This window comes from Gobius niger (assembly GCF_951799975.1).
Source record: "Gobius niger genome assembly, chromosome: 15".
NCBI classification, from domain to species: domain Eukaryota; kingdom Metazoa; phylum Chordata; class Actinopteri; order Gobiiformes; family Gobiidae; genus Gobius; species Gobius niger.
The window spans coordinates 7,108,485-7,127,018 of NC_136866.1; the positions used below are offsets into that span (position 1 = coordinate 7,108,485).

Here is an 18,534-nt window from a genome sequence, read left to right on the forward strand (position 1 = left end):
GGACGACCCACAGTGTTGCCCCTGGGGTTGTAGCTTGAGTCAGGATCTTTGTTGACTGATGTTCAAGGAATCAAGCCCTGCCTGGACCTTCGTGCTGTGAGGGCATAGGGGCTTGCCTCTGCCAACCTCTGAATAACTAGCTGAATTTACTACTTTACAGTCAAGTGTGAGTTCTCAGAAGAAGTTGAGAGTTTTAGGAAAAAAACATATTTTGTACTTAAGGGACTATACTGGGTTTAAAAATGTAAAAAAATAATAATAATATGCCTCTAAAATCCTGCACTGTCACTCAAAAAGTTGTTACTTCGGGCCCGAAGTGGCGTCATGCACAAGCTTAATATAGAGACTGCAGTTACGCATAAGACCTGAGATGGCAGTAGTGAGCATAAAATGACCAACTTGCATCTAGTCTCTTTAAGTGCATTCGTACAGATGCAGTTTACATAACCTTGAATGACCTTGTTCAAACTTGAATGTATATATAAAACTAGATTATAAATCGTGCAAGCATCTAGCATAAAAAAAAAAAATACTGTCAATTTAGTGTAATTCTGTCCTTTTTCTACAGTATCTGTGGAAACACTTTGTGACTAAATAAAAAAAGTATTTAAATGTCATTTTTTTTTGGGTTCAAAAATGTAATTATTCTACCTTTTCTTCTGATGTTCTGATGTTTCAATCTCCTTTTGGCTGCTTTTGTACTGTATTTTTTCCGCTCTATAGCTGTCATTGTGGGCTGTTGTTTCTAATGGTTCATAGGGTTAATAACAGTAGCCCACAGGCCTGTGTAAACCCCAGCTTCTTCCATTTCTTTTTCAATCCATTTCGTTTCATTTTACCTTTACTTCATTTCACGGAAATTTTTCCTAATGGATTTCACTGTGATCCAGCCGTTAATGGCATCTGCTGCAGTGTGGGGATGTGTGCGTCGCTACCTTTTTTTTTTTTTTTTTACTATTGCTAACGTGTGAAAGTGTTTCTCTGCCACTGCACCTGTCTTTTATGCTTTTTTTTCCCCCTCCCTCCTTTGGCTGATGCTTCCTCCTCTGTACATAATTCATAAGTGTTGAATTCCCGTAAATGCGTCCCTGAGCCTTTAGAATGGAAGGTTTTCATTGGGTCGTCAGCTGAAACACTCCCAAACATGCACCTCCTTCAGTGCTAGGATAGAAACAAACACAAGAGACCAATTTTCTAGCTCCCCCTCGAAAGCCATCTATGTGGAAATGGAGCCCTCTCAGCCACCAAACAACATGCAGGATGCTATATGCGTAATGGGCAGTGGAGAGGAAAGGACAGAGCGAAAAAGGACTGGAATAATTTGATTTAATATCGAAAGGCTATAATACAAAAGCAGCAACTTAAATGTCTACATTAATGGAGATACAGCATTTCCCACTGCTTTAAAAAGTTAAGAAAACTTGCAAATGCTTTAAAACAGAATTATTACAAGACAATATATTGCCCACTGCTACATCGAATAAAAAACCACGACATCTGAATGGTGAGACTGCGCTGGTTTATTATAACTATCCTATTTTTTGAACAAAGCAACATCACTTTTCTTTAATAAAACAACCCTATGGCAGGCAAACTAATTGGTACGTTTCCCTGTGATTCTCCACAGCTCACTCTCTCAAAGGTGCATTAAATCCCCCACTTCCCGAGGTGCGCTCTAATACTTAAGACTTTTTAAAATTTGGTGCGCTATTATTTCTCTCAGCGGGGGCTTGGATTCACGGTTCCAGCATCCTCCCTTTCCTCCCCCCGTTCCTCCTTTCTTTGTCTGACTCGTCTCCCACTCCATCGCTTTGTTCTTCATTTAAAATTCCAGTCATACAATATCCCGACGCCTCCGTTCTGCGCGCCGTATTGCCCACCAGGGGTTGCGGCAGCGTTTGGCAGCCAAGAAATCCAATCCAATAAACGCCAATAAACACTGTTATGTGATATCAACAAAAACATAACTTGCTTTTCATAACTTTATTGCTTGGTAGACACAGCGCCCGTGGTGGCATATTATGTTTCCTGCTGTGTAGCAAATGCAGGAGCGACTTAAATATTTAGTTTGGTTTGTTCTCTTTGTTCTGACACTTGGTGGTGAATACGCTTTACATGTTTTAAAAAAGGCCTGCATCATTTTTCAGATTTTTGATGTATAGAGAGAGGGGGGGAGAAGGCTCTTGTGTGTAAGAGTGTGTCAGTGAAGCCTTGAGCAAGTGGCAGCAGGCGGCGGTGTGCTTCATCACTTCGATATGGTTGCAGTCACAGAAATGCTGAGCCAGCACTGGCCTAAAACAGTGGCCCATGCTTCAATAAAAGCCCGATTTATGATCTCCGTCCACTTCTTCAACTCTTCCTCGATGCGCCTCTCCCTGCGCCTTTTGAATCCATCTGCACGTGCACTTATTTGGAAGACAATTATTGAGATGCATTACAATTGCTTTAGTTGGAGGGGGTCCTTAGACGTCCAGTGTTGATGTATGGCTTTAGATCTCCCCTTTTTCCCCATCAGTACCGTATTTTCCGGACTATAGTATAAGTCGCTCCGGAGTAAATCTCGCACCAGCCAAAAAATGCATAATGAAGAAGAAAAAAACATATATAAGTCGCTCCGGAGTATAAGTCGCATCAGCCATCCTGGTGCACGGTGTTCAAGCACCCATTTGCGAACTCGTTCCTCTTGCTCTGGCCATCTAGCTTATAGCTTTTCTTCATTGCAGTACCTCTTTTCGGGCATTTGTGTTCAGTCTTAGCAGACACTGGTACACAAGCCAAGAGCCCCCTCCAGTCAGTGTGAAAATAACTAACAAGTGAAATTATATATATAAGTCTCACCTGAGTATAAGTCGCACCCACGGCCAAACTATAATAAAAGGTCAATTTATAGTCCGGAAAATATGGTATTCATCATCAGTACTCTGAAGTGCTCTCATCTGGTCTGAAAGGCTGTGTACAAGAAAGAATCTGGCTATGCAAACGTGTATTTAATGTCCCTGTTTTTCACCCGATGCAGTTGATTTGGACAGCTTTGCCCAGTGGAAGCAGCATTTTCCAACACCTTTTGGTTTTAATGACAAATCCCTGATCTCTCATCTGTTTATGCAAGCCTTAAGTCCTTCTGTTTCTCCCCGACTGACAGTGCCAAAGGACCCGAGCCCGCAGTGGCGCCGTGTGGCCTGGAGCTATGACTGCACCCTTCTGGCCTTCGCTGACAGCACTGGCACCGTGCGCCTCTTCGACCTCATGGGCAGTGAACTGTTTGTCATTCCTCCGGTAACTACACTGTCTCACACCTAATCTGCATGAAATTTGAAAAACAATGCACATTTTCACACACTCTCCAAAATGTCCAGAAGCCTGCCCAGCGTCTCTGCTGCCTTGTCTGTGTGGGTTTCTTTTTGCAATTCATCAGCATAAAGTGTTTTGATGTGTGAGATGACTCTGTTTTGAACTTGGCCACCAGCTTTTGTTGCAGATAGATATTCAGTGTTGAAAGTTTGATTCTGCTATGGAAAAAACTACTGCATTTTCTCTAGTTCGGCTTTACCCAAATCTAAAAGCTTCTTGACTGGAGCTCACAGCATATAGGCCAGTGTAACGCCTAATTATAAAAGCTAAGTCCTAAAAAACTGATCTAAACAGATCTCTTTCCTCGCAATGTTGCCTTTTTTCCATGACATTTTTGCCTCTTTTTTGTTGCGTTTTCATCGCTTTTGTGGCTTTTGTGGTCATTTTTTTGGTTGAGTTTTTGTCACGTTTCTATTGAGTTTTTGTCACTTTTTTTGGTGGCTTGTTGTTTTGCTCTGTTTTCATCCTAATTTTTCTTGATTTTTTTCAAGATGCTTTAAGATTAAGGTAAAGCCTAACTGGAGAAAATGTTCTTGGTTATGGTAGGGGGTAAGGGGTTAAAACTGGCAATTGCTCGTAAATCAATTGTTGAAGTGCAATCAGTGTTAATTTCGTCGACTAAAATATTTAGTCTTAATTCTAGTCAAAGTGTTATTTTTGATGACTAAAATTGGACTAAAACTAAATTAAAAGGTTCTCATGAGACTAAAACTATGACTAAAATGTCCAGATATTTTAGTCGACTAAAATAAGACTAAATAAAAATGAAAGGGAGAGACTAAAATCATCCAAACTTCTATTGACAGTCTGAAAGAGCCTCATATCATGTAAATTCACTGTCAAAGGATCAGCTCTAAGCTTTGTTCATGTGGGGCAGCTCCATGAAGTCGAGGAACACGATTAAATATGATTATAATGAATATTATAAATATAAGTCGACTAAATTAGTCTTAATTTTAGTCGACTAAATTGACATGCAATTTTAGTCGACTAAAACTAGACTAAAATTGAAAAGTTTTTTTGGACTAAATCTTGACTAAAATTAAATTACATTTTAGTCAAAAGACTAAAACTAAAATAAAATATGTTGTCAAAATTAACACTGAGTGCAATTACTTCAAATAACTACCATGCACTGCGTGTCTTCATGTTACTGTAGGTTGGCCCTTATCACTCACACTCTCTGTCAACACTACAGCCCACCGTTGTGATAAAAAAAAGTAGCAGATAAACAGGAACAAACTGCCAAAGTCTGTGAAAGAAATTGAAAAATGGTGTAGCCCACTTTTGGAAACTTCACACTTCAATCTCGTCGACTGTGGAGATGATTGACACCGGTGCAACTCCCCTCCACTGGCCACTTTGAGCTTGCCTGTCACCTTCTGAAGGCGCCCTGTCAGACGCTCTCTGAACCCCGCCTGATTTCTTATTCATCTGCTCTCCTTTAACTCCTCTGTTTGCACATGTCGCCTGATCTTTTCTCCTCGTTTCTCCGTCTCATTCCCATCAACCCCCTGTTTAAATTTTCACCGGCTGCTCTCGTCCCTCTGTAGACCTTCCTCCTCCGATCTGCCACTCCGGGTCAGAACCCCCCTCCTCCCTCATCACGATGCCCTTTTTCGAACCACTTATGATCATCCCCCTGCCCCCCCCTCCTGTCCTGTCCATCATCTCTCCCCATCTCCCCTTTATCTGGCCTGTCATCCCTCCCTTCCCCGCCTCGCGCTTCTTCTTCTTGTCTTCTTGTCCCCTGCCTGTGATCTCCACTCCTTTAGTGCACTATGCCGCTTTGTCTACAGTAGCACACTTTCTCCGCTGTACTCATTGTCTTGTTTGTCACCGTTAAGTGCACACTCCGCCAACTCCGCAGCTATTCCGGGTAGCGGCGATAAAACGCTGAATTTGACAGGAAAGAGTGAAAAGTCTTGTTTAAAACGCTACTTAAACCCACCCCATCACTTTTTGTGTCTCTTCCATTCTCTTATCTTTCATCCCAAGCCTTTCCTCCCGACGATCCGCTTTCATACGTTTCTTTTGGAATCTGTCTTTTGCAGTGGCTGTGATGTATCCCTGTTGTTTGCCCTTGTACACATCAAAAACCTGATAGGAAATAATACACATTTTCCTCGCTCTGCTTTGCAGCTACATCAGTCACTCCCGCGTAATACCTGACTCTCCTTTCTTTGTACATCCAGGAGGTGAGTTTCCCTGGAGACTTGAGCGGCGCTGTGGCAGGCCTAATTTTCCTGGAGTACACAGACAGCGCACAGTGGTCCGCCGAACTGCTGGTGATTACATACGGGGGCGGACTTAAGAGCTACCTTGTGAGGTACGGTGGGTTTAATGAACGACCATCTTGTGGAATTGAACATGGAATATATTCTCAATCTATTTTTTGCCATCTCCGTCCAAGGAAATAGTTTTAGCAGTTTAGATTGAATGCTATTTCTATTTCTATTGGTGCACTAGCTTTAAATACAGAACATTTTACAGGGATTATTTTGGAAATATATTGTGTGTGATTATCTACAATGAATCACTAATGTTTAGCCTCTTAACCCCCACCTGAACCGAGCACATCTTCTCCAGTTTGACTTAACTCAAATCTAAAATCTTCGTGAAAAAAGCGCCAAAGTAGCGACAAAAACAAGGATTTAATTTTTGATTAATGTTTGAAAATGTCATTTTGTTTTTGTCAGTTTAGTGTTTAAAATTCTTCATGATTTGGCCCCACAGCCTCTCAGAATGTTTGTGAAATCTTGTGACAAGGCAAGACAACGCAAGTAGATCCTCTACTTTTGGACAATATTTCTTCTCTGTGAAAGTTGCAGAGAGTAGCACCTTGCATCAGTTTAAACTTAACCTGAAGAAGTGGTTGAAAGACGGTCAGATTTGTGGTCATTAGCACAAAACTGGTTAATCGGGGTAGTGTTAAAAATGTAAGAAGGTACAATAAAAAAAAATGAATATAATTGTAATCGCAAGTGTAAATACTGTAAGTATTGCAACTGAATGTTTGCTGAGGTGATCCTTTTTTTTTTCCTCGGTATGTATTTTATGTTGTGAATGGACTCTGAAGTAATAATGTTCATTGGTCAATGTTTTAACCTGCTGTCACTTTGCCTCTGCCCAGGGACTACAGATGAAAATTAGCTAGTAGCTATATCTGCTCTGTGCAACACATTTGTTGTGCAATGTCTCTGTCAAATAAATAAATATATAGATGAATAAATAAATAAACTGACAAAAACACAACAAAAAAGCAATGAAAAAGAGCGAAAAAACCCATGTAGTAGCAGCTAAAGAGTGACAAAAATGTGCCAGAAAAGCAACAATAACACAACAAAAAAGAGACAAAAAAGTAACAAAAACCGAAGCCAAACAACATGACAAAAAAGTCAGTTTTCTTTCAAATGAGGCATTACTCTGTGGCATTACTCTCCAGTTGAAAAGCATTTAGATTTGGGTAAAGTCAAACTGGAGAAAATGTGCTTGTTTAAGGCAACAGGTTAAACAGTATTTGTAAAACCTTTTCCACACAGTTTTGTTTTTTCGTATTAAATATGGGAATGTTATTAATCCAAACAAGGAATACTCAAACTGGATTACACCATTCCCCTTTCTTCAAATTACCTGCAAAATAAACAAAATCGTAATTTCCACAGCAATATGATGGAATATTGATATTTTTTCACAGCCCAAACAGGGATTTGATATTGCGCTCATGTGTTGCCCATGTTGAAAATTGCTCAATTGTTGTTATTTGCTCTTCACACACACGGGCTATTTAATTAACACTTACTTGTATTTCCACTCACACAGATTAGTTGGTAACTTGCTAGTGTGCTTTTCCCGTGGGTGCGAACGTGTCCCTTTTTAATTTCACATTGTTAGGAAGCGCTCGATTGCACAGCCTACATCCTGTGACTGTGCTGCCGTCATATCAAGCCAAGTGATACAGGCTGAAATGCAGAAAGTGTGAAGAATCTTGATCACACATGGGCTCGTGTTTGCTGTGCGGTCAGGAAATGCATTAGAATAATAATGGTGGAGGAGGAGAACGTGAGAATACTCCTGATTAAAGCTCACCTGGTTAACAGAAGCCGCCCCAAGTCTGGTTCCCTGTATCTAAACCCCCACCAGAACAGAGCACATTTTCTCCAGTTCAGCTTTACCCAAATCTAAAAGCTTCTTTAAAAAAAAGCACCAAAATAGCAACAAAAAGAAGGATGAAAAAGCAACAAAAAAGTCATGAAAATCAGCGAAAAAGTGACAAATGCAACATAAAGTGACAAAAACAAGGCAGAAAACACAACAAAAAAGCTACAAAAAAGCTACAAAAACGTGCCGTAAACTAGGGCTGAACGATATGGACAAAATTTCATATTTCGATATTTATGCCAGATATCTCTATTGACGATATGATATAACTATGGGTTAGGTGAAAACCAAGCATTTTTCAGAAAAATAAAAACATCATAATACAAAAGATTGCTGTTCTATTGTAGAAAATCTGTATGGTTTATGTCTTGCTTTTTCGATATTAATATCTTGAATGTTCATATCGCGATATCGATACTATTACGATGTATCTTTCAGCCCTACCAGAAGCGCAACACACAAAAGCAATGAGAAAGTAACAAAAAATGACAAAAACGCCTCACAAATGTGACAAAAATGTGGCGACATTAGCTTTCAAATGAGTCATTAAACTGTTGCATTCTTGTCAAGAAGATTTTAGATTTGGGTAAAGCCAAACTGGAGGAAATGTGCCATAAATGCCATAAATAAATCCATTAACAACAACAACAGCGCCTTTCAAAATACCTAAAGTCTTTACTGCACATTCTTCTTTTCCTCTGCACTCGGAGGTTCAGGGCTGCCCTTAAGGCTCCTTTTGCCAATCAGCAACAACTGACCATCACCAATCACTCACTCACACTTCACATTCACACAGGCAGAGCGGTCGAAGTGTTTCCATACTTCTGGTTTTCATGCAAAGTGAATGTGTGTTGAATTTCAAGTGAAAGAACCGGCGTTTGAAAGGCACTTTGTAAATAAAGTTTGATTTTATGTGCGTGGTTGTTTGAACTCCGCTTTTGATGTATTCCGTTTCAAAAGTTAATTCTTCAATTTCGCTTCTCATTTAAACATTTACATGGCAAGAAAACACGCGCTGTAAAACATGTCCAAACCAATTACATAACATCTCCTGCAGTACCAATCTAATTTAAGCTGTCCACTTGAATTTGATTGCATATTTCACCATGTCAGGTTTAATTATAGTTCGAATTTAAATCGCCATGTCATTATCTTTTCCAAAATGAGCGTGTTGCATTGTTGTTGTTGCACTGTATGTGAGCTTGCAGCCATCTCTGTGGTTCAGACTCTTTTATGCTCTGACTTTTTACTCTGCGTGACTTTTTTGTTTTAATTTTTCGAGTCGGCAATAAGCTTTTTTTTTTTTTACTATCCTCTGTGCAGCTCTTTGGATGCAGCTTTGTTTGTAAAACGTGCTATTGAAACTGAGTGGTTACAACATTGGATGAAACTTGTTCTGGTCTTGTCCTTCTTTCCCAGTGTTGGAACGAATCAGCACTTCCGGGAGAACCACAGCTTCAGTTTCTCTGGCCACTACTCCCATGGCATCACCGCAGCCATTTACCACCCAGGACACCGGTAAGTTTACCTCAAGGCCTTTCCTCATATTCAGCATTTAGTAAAACACACTTGATTGTTTGAATTCTTTGCGACTTTGGTTGAATGCTCCCTGTAGAGTGAACTGTCTCTTAAAAAATCCCATTCATTCAGTTCACCTATAATGCATACCGTGGATGATTATTGGCCTACTATTTTATTTCAAGCAGAATCTGTACATAGCTTACATTTTAGCTGCGTACAAGTGTTATTGGTGTAGTTTTTGTGACATGGTGTTCGTTTAGAAGCCGTATCCTGAAAGATTTGGCACATTCATAACTTGTGTCCTTGCACAGTATGACCATTGGCATTGACTGTGGAATATCGACTAATAAATAAATGCCTTGATGTGAAGCATTTTGCGTGTCTATGGACAGACAGTAGAACATGAGGCTTAATCCAAAGTTATGCATTATCTGGAAACATTGTGCATAATCATCAGTGCAATGTGATGTTGTGTACCTGGATGAAAGTATTGTCATTAGTAAATGTATTTCAGAACATGTTTATACAGGTCTGAACTACATGATTTGCCAGTTATATTGTACATAATTAGGGCTGGGTACCGTTAACGATACTTAGTTTTTCGGTACCGATGCTTAATTATTTTTCATTTAGAACCATAAAACAGATGAATAATGTTAATTTATTCTTTTCCTTCCATTTAATTTCTTTTACATTTGTATTAGTTGTTTGAGATGAAACTTCCTTTAAAGACAGGCGGAAAAAAACTTTTCACGTTTCTTATTTTTCCCCCCCATTTTTAACAATTTAATTTTTCTCTCCCAATTTTCCCCTTTTTTTTTCAAATTTTCCCCAAATTTACCCCTCAATTTTTTTTCTTCCATTTTTTTCCACGTTATCCCCCTTTTTGATGTTTTTGATTCCCAAAATTTTTCCAAAATTTAACCACATTTTTCCCACTATTTGCATTTTTTATTTTTTTTAAATTGTCTTGCACTTTTTTTTCCTTTTTAAATTTGTATAACCAACAGCATATAAACTTGAATATAAAGATTTTATATTTCTTTTCGGTACCTGCTTTCTTTTTATTTTTCCGATACCGGTAGTACCTAAACCTTCATTTTTGACACCGTACTGGTATCGTTTAATGGTACCCAGCCCTAAACATAATAAGGCTCCATGGACAATATAATATAATCCCAAACTTTTTGAACCACAACCCCGAAAATGACTTGGCCAAGAACTCAGAAACCCAATCTGTAAGACGTAATTAGCACTATACAATTTCAGGTACAAAATATTTTAGAATTATGTCTCTTTGAAGACATTATTTTATTATCCTGTGGATTCACTAAAATATTACACTCATGAAAATCCTCCCCCTACCAGTAAGCACCGACCCTCCACTTTGGAAACCTAAATAACTGTAGCCTTTGCGGTTGTTCAAGTTGCAATTTAGGTTAAATTACACTTAACAGAGCAGCCCTAACAAGTGCATTTACTTCAGTGCTCTCGTGCCCTGTCATCATTTGCCATCACGGGCCATTATTCCACTTGTTGATAAGCTTGTTAAAGTGTATACTATTGATCATGTTGCTGTGCTGTGGCTTAAGCTATTGTTTGCAGAGATAACAAAAGAAGAACACTTCTTTTTTGCAGTGAATAAGATGTTCCTTGATGGAGCGAGGCCAAGGGGCAAGAATAAATCACTTTAATGCAAATGTGCGGGATTTCCCTATCGCAGCCCGGAGTGTCCTTGGCGCTCAGTGTGTAATTTCCTAAAGGTTTGATTAATCATGTCTAAACTTGCACCTGTGACCCTGCCGTTTTCGCTCCTCTCCACTCGACACGCTAAACAAACGCCCGTGGTGCTCTCTGGTTTGGCAGCGTAATGGCTTTTGGCAGCTTCTGTCAAGTGTTTGCTAAACTGATGGATGAGATGAAACTTTAATGATGCCTGTGTAAAAAGTGGGTCAGCAACAGAGAGAAGAAGATATGGGTAAGAAAATGGAAACCTGGGACATAGGATTCATCATTAAGATAGAGGGACATTATTAGCTCATATTTCTTGGGGAAGTGTTTATGACAATTATTCAGTGCACAGATGGGATAACACTTAGTAAGTGCTGTTCCCAGATGTGCAGTTTGTTGTTTTGATCATATTATTGTGATTTTTATTTTCATTAATAGCCAGTGCCACTTAATACCACATCTTTGTGTGAGGGCATTGAACAAGGATTTAATGTAGCACAAAAAGCCAAATCAACTGCTCACTCCCGAAGTATGTTCAAGGTCAATGTTGAGGCGAGTTGTGCATGCGCAAACTGATTTTAAACATAAGTGTAAATGTGCCAGACCTATAGAAATATTTGCAGGACAAGGCGATCATAGTCTTAAAGCATAGTAAAGTAGAAATGAAAAACCTAGTCAAAGCAGTGGAAAAATAAATGTTGAACTTGAGCCCCTCCCACAAAGGCGAGAGGCCTGTTTGTTGGTTCGCACTGTGAAGGCGTCAATATCACTCAGTCACCTGGTCACTAATTTATCTATCATGCTGGTTCATGCTGTACGGACATAATATCTCCGTTGTATAGTCATAAGCATAGTTCCATAAAACATACAACTAGGCTACTCGTAATGCTCTCGCTAGCCGTGCTAACGCGGCTAGTGCTAGCGTCTAAAGCCACTCATCTCTGCACCTGCTGAAAACATTATTTATTCAAGTAGTCTCTTGAGACTCAATGGGCCCGATTTTCCACCTGGCGCAACAACAGCGTTGCTCAAGGCGAAGTTGGAATCTTGCGCACAAACAATGGTGTGCCAGTGCTTTTGCCGGTAGCCTGCGGGCATCGCTTAGGGAAAAAATGGGGGACTGAGGTATGGTGTGCTACAGCAGCCCTACAACGAAGGCTCTTCGCTTCCTCATATTAACATTGCGCACAGCCTTGCATACCTTATTAAGGACACATTTTCCAGTCTGGTGCAGCCTGTAGGAGGAAAAGGCTGGGGAGGGACCACTGCCATGGGTGTAAATCCAGCCCCCGTCCAGGCACCAGGTCTAAAGCTGAAGATTCCACATTTTCTTTTGCGCCACCCATGTGCGCAAAAGTCGAGTCTACAGCCTGCAGTTAGGAACACAAGATTGGGCCCTAAGTATTGGCTGTTATCATATATTGGCCCTGCTAATAATCAGGGTCTGTTTACTGCAGTGGTTCCTAACCTGGGGTGTTGGATCACAGGGAATCTCTTGACCATTGTCTGGGCAGGGGTTCATATTTTTATGCAAACTGAATTATAAAAATCCCTAATGAAAATGTGTACAGATGAAAGAACTAAACAAAGCCCAAAAGTCTACATTGCTTGCTAGGGTTTGATTTCATGGCTTTGTGGGAATTGCAACTGGGGGGACCGGACCTACTTTACAGCATATCCCCCAAAGGTTCAAAATAACCGTTAGATTAAACTATTTGGTGTAGGCTGGCGTAAAAGGTTGTGCTTGAAAAACTGCGGGGAATATGCAAAGTATGTTATTTTCTAGTTTCTTGTATTGCAGCCTGACTGTGCATTTTCCTCAGTACGCTTCCGTTCAGTAGGGGTCAGTGTTGAGCCAGAAAGCCCTGTCTCATCCTCACCTCCCCACAGCTGCAGATCATGGTTGCATTTTTAGTTCTGTTTCATTGCAAATACAGACCCATGGGCCACTGCGGTCACACTGTGGTATTGTTTGCGTCTGACCAGGACTTTGCCATTAACTCTGGAGTCTCGACATATTCTTCTCCAACTGATAAGTAACATTTTTAATCCACTTCTTCTCGAAATGGCCCTTCAGTCACATGAATGCTGTCTATTAGCCTTGTGTGAACTCAGACTTGGAGATGACCCCACGATCACTTTCCTCAGTAACTGATTTTATTATGCAAATCCCACCAAACGATAATGTTTTTTTGTGTTTTGAGGTTGCTGCTGGTGGGGGGTTGCGAGTCAAGAGATGAGAGTGCGTCCAAAGCCTCGTGCGGCGGGATCACGGCCTGGAGAGCTCTGTCTGGATCACCTCATTACAAACAAGTCACGAGCTACGAGGACGACATCAATACTGTAAGCACACTACATAGCACAAATCGATTCGTTCGTCAATCAATCTATGGTTTAATTTACCTTATATTTCTTTCACAAAAGCAATAATGTTTCAAATTACTACACATAATGGATCAATAGGTTGGCTTCTCCTGACATCATAACATTTTAAAAAGTCTTTTCAAGGTGGGTAACGTCAGGCCCAGGGGCAAAATCTGGTCCTGCAGCATTAAACCTCTGGCATTGAGAAATATAATAATAATAATAACACTGTCAATTCCTTTAAATTTTCCCCTTAACTCCCTGTCAGGTCATATATGAAGTGCAACACTTTGGCTTGGACAAAGTGATGCTTTACTTTGGGCCATGATTGAGAGTTTAGAGTTGAGGGTATGCCATTTGAACTTCAAGATATATGTGAAAATGTGCGGAGTCGGACCCAATCACAGCTAAAATGTATAAGGTTGGTCGATCTTCTGCTTGTTTATTTCTCTCAAAAACAACAAATCACCTTTAAAGTTCTATACTCCATCTGAAATGATGATTTCAAATTCAAGATACAAACTCAAGCCTCAAAAGACTGAACTTGCATCTGTGAGTTTAACATATAGATGGAACATTGACCTCAGAAATAGAAAATCTCTTGGCGCTATCTGTTTGTGAAATGGGGCCGTAGACTTCTTTGCCGATGCATTATTGTTTGCTTCTTTCTTGACAGAATCCTAAAAGAGGTTTTTTCCGGATGCCAAGTTTCAGACTGTTCCCCGGACAAGGGGACGAAATGGTACAACCGCTCCCCCGCTCGTCTGCTGCATTTAAAAAGACAGCCCTTTTTTGAAACAGAGTGTGTTTATTTTTGTGTAGGACGGCGTTTTCCGCATGAGCCTCAGCCCCGACGGCACCCTGCTGGCAGTCATCCACTTCTCAGGGCGCCTGTCTCTCTGGGACGTCCCCTCTCTCCGACAGAGGGCCGCGTGGGGCCAGGACCAACAGGTAAAGTACACCTCCGAGCTGTTTGTCTTTTATGCATGGCTTATTTTGCGTTTGCTGAGAGAACTTGGGTGCAATGCAGTAGTTGTTTGTCCTGGCTTTGTGCATTAGATGCTTGACTGGCTGCGTTAATGTGGTCGCTCTCTCTCTCTGGCCGAGACAATAAACTGTGGCTTAGGAAGGTCTTACAGTGTGTTCTTTCATAAATACATTTTTATAAATGTTTCTACTGGTGGAAAGTCAAATCGGATTACCCTACAATTATACATTAAAGATAGAACGTTTTGAAATAATAATAAATCATAAAAAGAAAACAAAGATTTAGTATTCAGTATTCATACCCTATACTAAAACTAGCACTTCTCTAAACTGCTCATGAAACCAAAATGGCACAGAGTCAGAATAAAAGCTAATATTTTGAACATTTTCAGTATCAGACTTGGACATATAACATGATTATGATTGGAGGGGTTTAACCATTTGTTCATGCTGCATTGTGTTTCTTCATTCTGCTCCACAAAGCTCTGGCTGTGTGTTGTGTAGACAGTGTTTGTAGATTAATTTCTTCCCTTGAATCTCTTTTTTTGTGCTTGATCCCTCTATCCTCCAATCGTCCCCGCAGCCAGGATTTGAGGAGATCAACCCAGAATGGAGGACGTCGCTGGAAAGACGGAAGAAAATAAAAGGTAGTGTGGCCTAGAGGCCCGGGGAGGCTCCACTTTGTTGCTGACGCAGTGCTGCACACTGGATACAATTTAACCAACTCTGTCTGGCACGCTGAATTATACAGACGTTCGCGTGTACAAGCGTGAAACATTTCACCCCCTTCACTGTGTGTCCGCACTTCGCTTTATAGTGTATGCCGCTCTCCGTTTGGGACCGCTCTATCCATATTTTGACAGTTTTGGGCCACTACCAATGACAGCTGTGACAAGTTGTTTACAAAATAACCGGTGTGAGTGTTATCTTGAACATGACAACTGATAAATCCGTATGTCTTCACGTGTAAGCATGTGCTGACGGAGTGGGACACCAAGTCTGCAAAACACGCCAAAGTAAAGTTATTGCTGATCACCCTGGACTGTCTTATCGGATAAAGCCTAAGGAGGATACTTTATGATGACAATGCGAGTGATTTGACTTGCTTTGAGTTCTTGTACTTGATATTTACTAAATGGCAAACAGTTTTTCGACTAAAATGAATTACTTAACAAAAGTCATTACTAAAACTAAAGACACATTTTTCTTTTTAATGACTAAATCCCAGTTTTAATCCGATATCTGTTCTTGTTGCAGATAAGGAGCAGTACTACCCGCTGGTGGACGTGAGCTGGTGGAGCGATAACGTCATGATCCTGGCCCGCTGCTCTGGATCTGTCACTGTCTCCTCGGTTCGGACGCTGCGAAACCTCCTGGGAAAGTCGTGCGAGTGGTTCGAGCAGTCACCCAGGCTCACCACTGCATACGATGGGGGCTTTCTTAGTCTTGAGGTAAAAATATAAAAATACCCTTTCTGTTCCATGGTAGACAGCAAATCATATGGGACACCCTTGGAAGCATTTCTTGCCCTAGATTATCCGCTATTGTTCTGATACTGGGGCACTTTTGTTCAACTTTCTGAGGTTTTTTCGTAATGCTACATGTACAAGCTGTTTTAGACTTTTTAATAATGGGAAATGATAATTGTAAAATTGTATGCAAAGTTGTATTGTCACAGTCTGTTGAATTCGAGTGAGTCTATGATTGCTCATTTATACAGCTGGCAGACGACTGAGGATATTCAATAGTCATGATTTCATTCATCCAAATGATTTTAATTTTACCAGCGGTGCAGCGCATTCATGGTTTTCTTGAATCAGTACTCGCGGCTCGTTATATAGTTATGAAAAGCATAACTGCGTGTATGATAATGTTCAACAAAAGCCTGTGATGATGAAATGTCTGCTCCCGATGCTGTCTCCCCAACAAGGACTCTGATATCGCATCATCCCCCGCTTTCCATCTCGTCTGTTATTTCTTTATTTTTTTATGTTATCTGATTGCAAAGAGAATGGAGTATTCTTAAGCTGCTGGCTGCCAACTTTTAGGAAAGGTTCCATCAGCCTCTGCACTGAAAGGGGGAGGGCTGTCAGTGTGGAATAGCATTGTGTTGGGCCTGAATGCTGGAATATTACTCCATATGCGTGTTGTTGTTTGGGTGTTATGATCGCTGCCTCATTGACAAAGGTGCTGAATGTTTTACAGGTGCTAAATGTTTCATAACCTCTGTTCTGGTGCAGTGCTTTGCTGGAGGGACCGACATTTGTCTGCCGCAAGCTCACACCTAAAGAGGCGTCAACACAAAATATGAGCCGGCCCAGCAATGCAGCTCACACTGGAAAATAGCCAAAGATATTTTTTTTTCTCCCTCTACTGAGCTTAGAGCTGCCACACAAAGCAAGACGAGAGTAGAAAGTTTGAGATATTCTATTCTGCAGTGTGACCTTGGTTTTGTAGGAGTTGGGACAGGCTGCTGATGCGGCAGGAGTGTGTTAAATAAACTGTGTTTACCAGAAACAGCAGAGCGTAGTTTAGTATTCTGTTCAGTGCCTTGTGCTCATCACTTCCCTCTGGCAACCTGGTTCAATCTCAGCATTAGAATTTAATTCTGGGCAAAGATGGTACCAAGTGATGTGACCAAAGAGACAGATGGATTTTTATATTTATACAAGTAATAAAAGTAATGTTGTCAGCTGTGGTTTATAAGCCATATGCTTAAAGTATAATTCAAATATCTTGTGAATTTAGTCCTTTTACATTTATTGCCTTCTGTATTTTATCACTCGAACCTTTGTGAAGCACTTGTCATCCTCATGTCCCCCCTGTCCTGTCCTCTGCTTTGCAGTGTGAAGTAAAGCTGGCGCAGAAGCGTGGGCGCCTGGAGAGTAACCTGAGTTCAGTTTCCAGTGAAGATGAGGACGCTGATGATGGAGGAGACTCTGACTCTGATGATGAGGGCTCGGCAAAGGCGCGATATTTCGGCTACATAAAACAGGGCCTGTATTATGTGACTGAGATGGAGCGCTTCGCCCCGCCACGAAAGCGCCCCCGCACTGTCACCAAGAACTACCGACTGGTCAGTCTGAGGTCAACTACACCAGAAGAACTGTACCAAAGGAAGGTAAGAGGCTTTGGGTGCCACTGTCAGCCAATACACCGCATTCCCTCAAATCACTACATCAGTAATGTAATCAATGTGTAGCCATGTTGATATGTTGTGTAGGGCCTGTGTTAACTGCTGCACAGCCAGTGCAGATATTTTTGCTGGCACATGAATAACTGTGTAAACTGCATAAAGCTGGTAGTTTACATCCTGACCGCAGCGTGGAAGGTCATTTATGTACATTGTGAACTGCAACGGTCCTAGGACTGACCCTTGAGGTACTCCCAAGTAATTTCTACTCTAGGTGGATTTAATGCTTCCGACTTTTTACACACTGTTCTCTACCCTCCAGGTAGGACTTAAACTACAGCAGAGCTGCAGATGACAATTTAAATAGCTGTAATGTATGTTATCAGATGCAATGGTCTACAGTGTCTTCTTCAGATCTAAAAACGCAGTGCCCACAACATTAGCTTTATCCAGTGAACCTTTGATCTGTTCCAACAGGTTGCTGTTGGCAGTTTTCGTCCTGTATCTTTGTATGAAGCCAAATTGCTGGGGATGCAGCACTTCTTTTCTAGATGTTCGATTAATTGTTCAGCCACATTTTTTCCAGCACTCTGGTATCTACAGGAAGGATACCTTTTTGATCTGAACACTTTCTCAGCTCAGAGTTAAAATAATTTGCTGAATGCTGATTTGAGATTCTACAAGTTCAATAAGGTCCATTCCCACTTTCACAGTGGTCCGTTTCCAATTAGAAAATCAACACTGCAAGCCCTCATTCACTTTGAAGTTAATTTAAACCTTCTTACTTCACTGCCTGCATCAATGTGAAGCAGCATTATTCAGTTGTCCTCAATGATGCATATCACAGTTAGCTTCCATGCTCATTTCTTTGCTACTTAATTTAGCAGTCCTCGCCAGCCGTCATATGAAACCACTTGGTCACTGACTGAATTACTGTCTGATTTGCAATGTTTTCTCTGAGCGAATAAATCCTATGCCAGCTCAGTGAAGTGCCATTGTTTTGTTGGCTCAGCTCCAGAACTGCTGTGGTGTCGAAAATGAAACCAAGCAAGATGTTCAGTTCGCTTTAAGGCTATTTCTCCGTCCCAGGAGTTTCTCTGAAATGCTAATTGCTGCATTAGAAATATGGCTGTCGCTGCTCGCTCACTTACAAATTGCAGCAAAGACAACAACATGCTCCGTCATAAAGCACAGAGGGAGCGCTATCGCCGCTCCATGGCCCGAGTTTGAGCACGGTTCATCAGTCATTTTTATGGCCCATCATCTCCAGCCTTCTTCATCATTGT

General features: G+C 40.9%; 1 protein-coding gene across 1 annotated transcript in view; it reads left to right on the forward strand.

Moving 5' to 3' along the window:
* nbas (NBAS subunit of NRZ tethering complex) overlaps positions 1-18,534 on the forward strand; it is a 189,008-nt gene that overhangs the window by 2,743 nt on the left and 167,731 nt on the right. Inside the window, exons 7-15 of the mRNA XM_079571869.1 lie at positions 3,143-3,276; positions 5,547-5,680; positions 8,932-9,030; positions 12,969-13,107; positions 13,805-13,870; positions 13,951-14,079; positions 14,699-14,762; positions 15,373-15,566; positions 16,961-17,236. Of these exons, the coding sequence (XP_079427995.1) occupies positions 3,143-3,276; positions 5,547-5,680; positions 8,932-9,030; positions 12,969-13,107; positions 13,805-13,870; positions 13,951-14,079; positions 14,699-14,762; positions 15,373-15,566; positions 16,961-17,236 (1,235 nt within the window). The remainder of the gene's footprint in view (positions 1-3,142; positions 3,277-5,546; positions 5,681-8,931; positions 9,031-12,968; positions 13,108-13,804; positions 13,871-13,950; positions 14,080-14,698; positions 14,763-15,372; positions 15,567-16,960; positions 17,237-18,534) is intronic.